Here is a 12,119-nt window from a genome sequence, read left to right as displayed (position 1 = left end):
TATGTATATATATGTATATATCTATACACACACACACACACACATATATATATATATATACAACACATGTATATATAGGTATATATGTAATACACTATATATATATATATATATCTATATATATATATATATGTATATAATATATCTATATATACATGTGTATGTATATATATATATATATATATATATGTGTGTGTGTGTGTGTATAGATATATACATATATATACACTTCAACACTCACATACATATGAAATACATGATACACTTGTATTAAAATGTTTTGATGTAAACATATATAGTTCCAGCTGTACTCATATTCATACACAAGGAAGAGTATATAATGAGAGAACAAGAAATGAGAGAACAGTGAATGCATAAAATAATTTTATGAAACAAAGAGAAACGAACTTACAGTTCCTTTAACTTCGGAAGATTCTGGAACGTTCCTCTTTTAATATGTGTAATATTATTTACGTGAAGAGATCTATAGTAGAAAATACATATGGAAAATTCTGACAGATTGCGACAAAAAAGGATGATGATGATGATGATGTTGATGATGATAATAATAATAATAATAATAATTCAAAGAGACAGAAGCAACAGAAGATAAAGATGTGAGAATGGAAAACAAGGGAAGACATGTTTAAAAGATGATGGATAAAAGCAGAGAAAGTAGCAATAGAGAAAACAACAAATAATTTGGAGATTGAGAACAGACTTTCGAAGAAGATAACAAGTTAGAAAAGAAAAACACAGATGCATGCTGTCAGATATACACGTATACACATACAGTTTTCCACTTACATTCACGGATACACTTGTGCATAAAATATGATAGATCATACCCACGGTTACACTAACACTCGCACATTGAAACGCCTTCCTCGCAAATATGATGAGAGAGAGAATATTAATCGAAAAGAAGAGAAAGGAAAGAACATGTGAAAACATCACATATTTATAAATAAACCATCGGGGTGAAAATATCTGGGCAATTGATGGACATTACAAGTGCTGGCAGTTGGTATTGTTTACAGAGAGAAAAAAAAATGATTATTTTCTAAGAATTAATATTTTTCAATTGTCCATCTACAAGTTTCTGTTTCAGAAATATATACCTGAAGTGAATGAAGTCGGAGATGAATAGAAGAAATCAGTGAGAAAACTGAACAGAACAAGCCGTAGGAAAAGAAGACAAAACATATGAATACAAATTGTTTGGTCACATATACATTCAGACATTCACATATACATTCAGACACTCACATATACATTCAGACACTCACATATACATTCAGACACTCACATATACATTCAGACACTCACATATACATTCAGACACTCACATATACATTCACACACTCACATATACATTCAGACACTCACATATACATTCAGACACTCACATATACATTCAGACACTCACATATACATTCAGACACTCACATATACATTCAGACACTCACACATACATTCAGACACTCACATATACATTCAGACACTCACATATACATTCAGACACTCACATATACATTCAGACACTCACATATACATTCACACACTCACATATACATTCAGACACTCACATATACATTCAGACACTCACATATACATTCAGACACTCACATATACATTCAGACACTCACATATACATTCAGACACTCACATATACATTCAGACACTCACATATACATTCAGACACTCACAATACATTCACACACTCATATATACATTCACACACTCACATATACATTCAGACACTCACATATACATTCACACACTCACATACACATTCAGACACTCACATATACATTCAGACACTCACATATACATTCAGACACTCACATATACATTCAGACACTCACATATACATTCAGACACTCACATATGTATTCACACACTCACATAACATTCAGACACTCACATATACATTCAGACACTCACATATACATTCAGACACTCCATATACATTCAGACACTCACTATACATTCAGACACTCACATATACATTCAGACACTCACATATACATTCAGACACTCACATATACATTCACACACTCACATATACATTCAGGCACTCACATATACATTCAGACACTCACATATACATTCAGACACTCACACATACATTCAGACACTCACATATACATTCAGACACTCACATATACATTCAGACACTCATATATACATTCAGACACTCACATATACATTCAGACACTCACTATACATTCAGACACTCACATATACATTCGGACACTCACATATACATTCGGACACTCACATATACATTCGGACACTCACATATACATTCCGACACTCACATATACATTCAGACACTCACAATACATTCAGACACTCACATATACATTCGCACACTCACATATACATTCAGACACTCACACATACATTCAGACACTCACTATACATTCAGACACTCACATATACATTCAGACACTCACATATACATTCAGACACTCACATATACATTCAGACACTCACATATACATTCAGACACTCACATATACATTCAGACACTCACATATACATTCAGACACTCACATATACATTCAGACACTCACATATACATTCACACACTCACATATACATTCAGACACTCACATATACATTCGGACACTCACATATACATCAGACACTCACATATACATTCAGACACTCACATATACATTCAGACACTCACATATACATTCAGACACTCACATATACATTCAGACACTCACATATACATTCGACACTCACATATACATTCACACCCTCACATATACATTCAGACACTCACATATACATTCACACACTCACATACACATTCAGACACTCACATATACATTCAGACACTCACATATACATTCAGACACTCACATATACATTCAGACACTCACATATACATTCAGACACTCACATATGTATTCACACACACATATACATTCAGACACTCACATATACATTCAGACACTCACATATACATTCAGACACTCACATATACATTCAGACACTCACATATACATTCAGACACTCACATATACATTCAGACACTCACATATACATTCAGACACTCACATAACATTCACACACTCACATATACATTCAGACTCTCACATATACATTCGACACTCACATATACATTCAGACACTCACACATACATTCAGACACTCACATATACATTCAGACACTCACATATACATTCAGACACTCACATATACATTCAGACACTCACATATACATTCAGACACTCACATATACATTCAGACACTCACATATACATTCGGACACTCACATATACATTCGGACACTCACATATACATTCGGACACTCACATATACATTCCGACACTCACATATACATTCAGACACTCACATATACATTCAGACATTCACATATACATTCAGACACTCACATATACATTCAGACACTCACATATACATTCAGACACTCAATATACATTCAGACACTCACATATACATTCAGACACTCAAATATACATCACACACTCATATACATTCAGACACTCACATATACATTCGGACACTCACTATACATTCGGACACTCACATATACATTCCGACACTCACATATACATTCAGACACTCACATATACATTCAGACTCACATATACATTCAGACACTCACATATACATTCAGACACTCACATATACATTCAGACACTCACATATACATCAGACACTCACATATACATTCAGACACTCACATATACATTCAGACACTCAATATACATTCAGACACTCACATATACATTCACACACTCACATATACATTCAGACACTCACATATACATTCACACACTCACATATACATTCAGACACTCACATAACATTCAGACACTCACATATACATTCAGACACTCACATATACATTCAGACACTCACATATACATTCAGACACTCACATATACATTCAGACACTCACATATACATTCGGACACTCACATATACATTCACACCCTCACATATACATTCAGACACTCACATATACATTCACACACTCACATACACATTCAGACACTCACATATACGTTCAGTTCAGACACTCACATATACATTCAGACACTCACATATACATTCAGACACTGACATATACATTCAGACACTCACATATACATTCAGACACTCACATATACATTCACACACTCACATATACATTCAGACACTCACATATACATTCAGACACTCACATATACATTCAGACACTCACACATACATTCAGACACTCACATATACATTCAGACACTCACATATACATTCAGACACTCACATATACATTCAGACACTCACATATACATTCAGACACTCACATATACATTCAGACACTCACATATACATTCACACACTCACTATACATTCAGACACTCACATATACATTCAGACACTCACAGATACATTCACACACTCAAATATACATTCAGACACTCACATATACATTCACACACTCACATATACATTCAGACACTCACATATACATTCACACACTCACATATACATTCACACACTCACATATACATTCAGACACTCACATATACATTCACACACTCACATATACATTCACACACTCACATATACATTCACACACTCACATATACATTCAGACACTCACATATACATTCAGACACTCACATATATATTCACACACTCACATATACATTCAGACACTCACATATACATTCAGACACTCACATATACATTCAGACACTCACATATACATTCAGACACTCACATATACATTCAGACACTCACATATACATTCAGACACTCACATATACATTCACACACTCACATATACATTCAGACACTCACATATACATTCACACACTCACATATACATTCAGACACTCACATATACATTCAGACACTCACATATACATTCAGACACTCACATATACATTCAGACACTCACATATACATTCAGACACTCACATATACATTCAGACACTCACATATACATTCGGACACTCACATATACATTCACACCCTCACATATACATTCAGACACTCACATATACATTCACACACTCACATACACATTCAGACACTCACATATACGTTCAGACACTCACATATACATTCAGACACTCACATATACATTCAGACACTCACATATACATTCAGACACTCACATATACATTCAGACACTCACATATACATTCAGACACTCACACATACATTCAGACACTCACATATACATTCAGACACTCACATATACATTCAGACACTCACATATACATTCACACACTCACATATACATTCAGACACTCACATATACATTCAGACACTCACATATACATTCACACACTCAAATATACATTCAGACACTCACATATACATTCACACACTCACATATACATTCAGACACTCACATATACATTCACACACTCACATATACATTCACACACTCACATATACATTCAGACACTCACATATACATTCACACACTCACATATACATTCACACACTCACATATACATTCAGACACTCACATATACATTCAGACACTCACATATACATTCAGACACTCACATATGTATTCACACACTCACATATACATTCAGACACTCACATATACATTCAGACACTCACATATACATTCAGACACTCACATATACATTCAGACACTCACATATACATTCAGACACTCACATATACATTCACACACTCACATATACATTCAGACACTCACATATACATTCAGACACTCACATATACATTCAGACACTCACACATACATTCAGACACTCACATATACATTCACACACTCACATATACATTCAGACACTCACATATACATTCAGACACTCACATATACATTCAGACACTCACATATACATTCAGACACTCACATATACATTCAGACACTCACATATACATTCACACACTCACATATACATTCAGACACTCACATATACATTCAGACACTCACATATACATTCACACACTCAAATATACATTCAGACACTCACATATACATTCACACACTCACATATACATTCAGACACTCACATATACATTCACACACTCACATATACATTCACACACTCACATATACATTCAGACACTCACATATACATTCACACACTCACATATACATTCACACTCACATATACATTCAGACACTCACATATACATTCAGACACTCACATATACATTCAGACACTCACATATATATTCACACACTCACATATACATTCAGACACTCACATATACATTCAGACACTCACATATACATTCAGACACTCACATATACATTCAGACACTCACATATACATTCACACACTCACATATACATTCAGACACTCACATATACATTCAGACACTCACATATACATTCAGACACTCACATATACATTCAGACACTCACATATACATTCAGACACTCACATATACATTCACACACTCACATATACATTCAGGCACTCACATATACATTCAGACACTCACATATACATTCAGACACTCATATATACATTCAGACACTCACATATACATTCAGACACTCACATATACATTCAGACACTCACATATACATTCAGACACTCACATATACATTCAGACACTCACATATACATTCAGACACTCACATATACATTCAGACACTCACATATACATTCAGACACTCACATATACATTCAGACTCTCACATATACATTCACACACTCACATATACATTCACACACTCACATATACATTCAGACACTCACATATACATTCACGCACTCACATATACATTCAGACACTCACATATACATTCAGACACTCACATATACATTCACACACTCACATATACATTCACACACTCACATATACATTCAGACACTCACATATACATTCACACACTCACATATACATTCAGACACTCACATATACATTCAGACACTCTCATATACATTCAGACACTCACATATACATTCAGACACTCACATATACATTCAGACACTCACATATACATTCACACACTCACATATACATTCAGACACTCACATATACATTCAGACACTCACATATACATTCACACACTCATATATACATTCACACACTCACATATACATTCAGACACTCACATATACATTCAGACACTCACATATACATTCAGACACTCACATATACATTCAGACACTCACATATACATTCAGACACTCACATATACATTCACACACTCACATATACATTCAGACACTCACATATACATTCACACACTCACATATACATTCACACACTCACATATACATTCACACACTCACATATACATTCACACACTCACATATACATTCAGACACTCACATATATATGAACATTCACAGATGCATTTCCATTAATAAGTTTTGATGCAGACATGTATAATATCCCAGTCGTTCTTGGCTTCAGAATCAGTCAAACAGATATTATGTCAATATGGGAATTGAATAGGAGGGACAGGGTTAAAAAGAGTGAGGGGAAGAGAAACGAGAGGACAGCAAGTTTATGTAAAATTCACATTCATAATGCATTATTTTCAAAAGTGAACGAACTTACAATTTCTGTAAATCATTAAGACCTTGAAAGCTTCCATCTTCAATACTCAAAATATTATTTCCGTCTAAATATCTGTAGCAATAAATAACAATTATGGAGAATGTGTGTGACAACATATTGAATAATGTGTCTGAAATGGAACAAACGATGACAAGACAGATTATGATAAAGAAGAAGAAGAAGAAGAAGAAGAAGAAGAAGAAGAAGAAGAAGAAGAAGAAGAAGAATAAGAAGAAGAAGAAGAAGAAGAAGAAGAAGAAGAAGAAATAACGTGAAGAAATAAACTAGATGTTGAAAAAGGAGAAGAACAAGAAGGTGATGAAGAAAAGATAGAAACATACAAGAAGAAAATAAGTTTAGTAACAAATAAAGAAGAAGCGAAAAGAAAAGAATATGAAGAAGAAAAAGAACAAGATGAAGAAGAAGAAGAAGAGTAAGATGAGTAAGATGGACAATAAGAAGAAATGTAGAAAATTAGGAATGGCGTGAATAGAAAAGAAATGAAATGAAAATAAAAATGGAGGAACATGAACGAAAGGAATACGAAATAGAAAAGCGGAAAAAGAAGAATAAGAGTTACAGAAAAGATGCAATAGAAAATAGATGATGATGATGATGATAATAATAATAAGAAGAAGAATGGTGAGGAGGAGGAGGAAGGGGAGAAAAGAAGAAGCAGAAAATGAACAATCAGAAAAAGAACAAGTACGAGAACAAGAAGAAGAACTAGACAAGAAGATGAAGAAGAGAAATATGAAAGAGGTAAAAAGGAGGAAGCAGTCAACGAAGAGTAAAATTAAGGTGAAGAATATGATGAAGAAGAAGAAGAATGCGAGAAGAACAAGAGCAAGAATGATTAAATAGAAGAAATTAAGAAGAAAAATGAGAGAGAAGAAGAAGTGGATGAAGAGAAAAAATAAAACGGACGTAGGAGGAGGAGGAGGAGGAGAAATACAAGAAAAAGAAGAAACAATGATGATGATGATGTTTTAGCTTAGGATATGAATGGTAGGTTAATGCTGATGAAGATAATGACTAAATATGGTATAAATTAGGATGAAAATGGTGATTGTGATGATGATGGTGGAGATGATGATGGTGATGATGATGGGGTGATGATGATGATGATTTTAAAAAGAGAGGAAATGAAATGAAAGTCAGAAATGAAGAAAAGAAAATTATGGAAGGAGAGAAGAAAAAGAAATAGAAAATGTTGGCAAAGAATATAAACAAGTAAAAAAGTATGTGAAAACATAGAAAAGTGAGTAAACCATGACCCAATGGAATAGTCCAGTCACACGATCTACATCTGAACTGGCACAGCATCCGATGAATTTTATACACAGAGAAATAAGAGAAAAAGAATTAAACGACATTTCTTTAAAGCACAACACTAAAATTGCTTCTACTTATCGTCGCAGCCATAGGGTACTGATGAGTGAGCACGTGGGAAAGACAGCAGTGCCATTTGTTAAGAGGTGACTGGAGACAAAAAGAAAGGCAAAGGCACTCATATATACATATACATGCATCATACGACAGACTTGTTTCAGTTTCCGTCTACAAAATCCCCTCTAAAGGAATTGGTTGACCCGAGGTAAAAGGAAAAGTCACGCGTATTTCACAGGGTAACACTGAGTTAGGAGTATGTGGTTTAGGAGTATGTGGTTTGCGCCTATATATATATATATATATATATATATATATATATATACATTAACACCAGCGCCTGTATATATTATATATATATATATATATAATATATATATATATATATACTCTTTTACTCTTTTACTCTTTTACTTGTTTCAGTCATTTGACTGCGGCCATGCTGGAGCACCGCCTTAGTCGAGCAAATCGACTCGGGACTTATTCTTTTTTGTAAGCCCAGTACTTATTCTTTTGCCGAACCGCTAAGTGACGGGGACGTAAACACACACACATACATACACATATATATATATATATATATATATATATATACATATATACGACAGGCTTCTTTCAGTTTCCGTCTACCAAATCAACTCACAAGGCATTGGTCGGCCCGGGGCTATAGCAGAAGACACTTGCCCAAGATGCCACGCAGTGGGACTGAACCCGGAACCATGTGGTTGGTTAGCAAGCTACTTACCACACAGCCACTCCTGCGCCTATATATATATATATATATATATATATATGTAGATAGATAGATAGTTATGTGTGTGTGTGCGTGTGTGTGTGCGCGTGCGTGTGTGTGTGTGTGCGTGTGTGCGTGTGTGTGCGTGCGTGTGTGTGCGCGTCTCTAAATGCCAGTGTATGGGACTGTGTATGCGTGTTTAACCCAGAAAGCTTCTGAAGTTGTTATTCCTCGAAAAAAAACGAATTCCTTTTTGAAATCTGAAAATCCATAAATATTAATAAAATGTGTAATCGCAATTAAATCTCGATGAAAGTATGTCCCTCACACTTTGTCTTTATCTGTGTGAACTGTGTGTAACTGTGAGTAATGTATTTCATTAGTGTGGCAGGATGATTTATAAACAGTTCACTCTCAGAAAAACACATACACTCGTACATATCGCCATACACTGATAAACAGAAATACAATGATACAATATAAATTAGAAAAGCAGGGAGAGATATTACGTTATTATTATCAACAAAGATTGAACTTACAATTTCTGTAAATTGGTAAGATTTTGGAAGACTCCACGTTCGATTTTCTCAATCTTATTAAACTCCAAATTTCTGTTAAATAAAACGGATTATCAAGGAAGTAGTACAGAAAAGTTTTCTGATAAAACATAAAATTTCGAGTCTTAAAATCAGATGAAAAACAGGGTTATCAAAAAGAGCGTCCTGATAATGAGGAGGAGAAGGGTTTGTAGATGGAGAAAAGGGTAAGACGAGAAGTAGGAGGAGGGAAGGAGGGGGAGAAGGTGGAATAAAGTGCTGATACACAATGAAAAATTGTACGGACTAATAGAGTTGGTGAAAGAAAATATTTCAGAGATTGTATAGAACCAAAGGAGCGCATGTAGAATGCCATGAATGGAAAAGGACTCGGGAGAAATCGAAACAAGAAACAGTTGAAAACTCTAAAAAGAGAAGAATCAGATGATGAACATGACCAATGTAGAAGGAAATGGTGAAGAAGTCGATAGAGGCAGGTATGAAACGCAAAGAGGAAAGACGATGAGGAAAATAACAACGAAAATCAGAACGAAGGAGGAGGTAATATCTACGATTAAAAATAGTACAGTCCGATATACCCTTATATGCACATAAACACATGCAATTCGTGCAGAGTATCAATCGCTGATGTAGATACACCGACACGCCTTGATACGCATACATTCTCACATATACATTAAAACACTCTCAAATACACTCACACAAAAATTGCGCGAGACAATATAAATTAGAGAAGACTAAAGTGTGAAGAAAAGCATGATGTGAAGACAATCAGTATTTAGAATTACACTAGGGCGATATTGCTGATACCATAATGATGAAGATGTCTGTGGCATGAAAGTGTTCTGGTAAGAAATTCTATTTCAGAAAAATATTATATTGGGTCATGCCATAAATAACGCGTTTGTCTTTATACTTTTATTTCTCAAAATTAAGATGAACAAAGTTAATTTTTAATGTAAAATATACTCGCCTTCCTTTTCTACAATGCTCTTCCATCTATCTGGTAGACGTACAAGGCCCCTTTACCAAAAGTCACTTGTCCGTGACGAAAAATACTCCTCCAGTACTGTTCTCACCTCTTATACAGAATTCATATTGTTTCTGTCCAAATGATTTTGAAGATTGCAGAAGGAATCATAATCAGACGGGGCAATATCTGGCGAATATGGTAGTTGGAGCATCGTTTCCCATTCAAAATGCTCGAGCCATTGAATCGTCATTCTTGCTGTATGTGGCTGATCATTATCCTGATGGACGAACAACATCCGTCTTGAAACCAAAGATGGGCGTTTTCTTCAAGCGCTGAATTAAGCCGCTAAATCTACTTAGAGTAGATCTTAGTTATCGTTTGGTCTGGTTTTAAAAATCTCAAGTGGAGTATATTTTTCATATCCCACCAAACAGATAACAAGACCATACGTGGTTGAAAACGTTCTTAAGTCTGGGATGCAGGGGTTTCTTCTTTCCCTACTCACTTTCGTGAACGCTTGCGTTTATTGTCCGATTCCCATACACTGCATTAATATTCTTCACGCTATTCCGTTGTGTTGTTGCCTTTATTGAACTCATAAAGAAAAATAAGCCGAATATGCTCCTTTGTCAATTCTATTCTAACATCGAAAAAATAACTGTTACAATTGAACTGCACTCTTCAAAACTTGCACTAAGAATAAGGACAGGGTAAAATTACTGCATGCTTTATAGGAAGTTGATGCAGGTGGTTTATCCTGCCCCCCCCTCAAATTTTATTTCATAAAATTAAAAAATACTGATTTTTTTATGGTATGATGCAATAGATTGTTAATATTGAGTCGAACGATTTACATTATGGAAGAGATGAATGATAACAACGGAGAAAAGGGACAAATAACAATACAATGACATTTACGAACAATGAT

At 34.7% G+C, this 12,119-nt stretch overlaps 1 protein-coding gene across 1 annotated transcript in view; it reads right to left on the bottom strand.

Moving 5' to 3' along the window:
• Positions 1-12,119, bottom strand: part of LOC115225972 (insulin-like growth factor-binding protein complex acid labile subunit) — a 109,830-nt gene that overhangs the window by 41,377 nt on the left and 56,334 nt on the right. The window contains exons 8-10 of the mRNA XM_036514788.1: positions 10,201-10,272; positions 7,540-7,611; positions 413-484 (exon numbers count right to left, since the gene is read on the bottom strand). Of these exons, the coding sequence (XP_036370681.1) occupies positions 413-484; positions 7,540-7,611; positions 10,201-10,272 (216 nt within the window). The remainder of the gene's footprint in view (positions 1-412; positions 485-7,539; positions 7,612-10,200; positions 10,273-12,119) is intronic.

Source organism: Octopus sinensis, linkage group LG29 (genome assembly GCF_006345805.1).
Source record: "Octopus sinensis linkage group LG29, ASM634580v1, whole genome shotgun sequence".
In the NCBI taxonomy this organism is placed as follows: domain Eukaryota; kingdom Metazoa; phylum Mollusca; class Cephalopoda; order Octopoda; family Octopodidae; genus Octopus; species Octopus sinensis.
The sequence above is the reverse complement of the archived record's forward strand: the minus strand, read 5'-3'. Positions and strand labels throughout refer to the sequence as shown.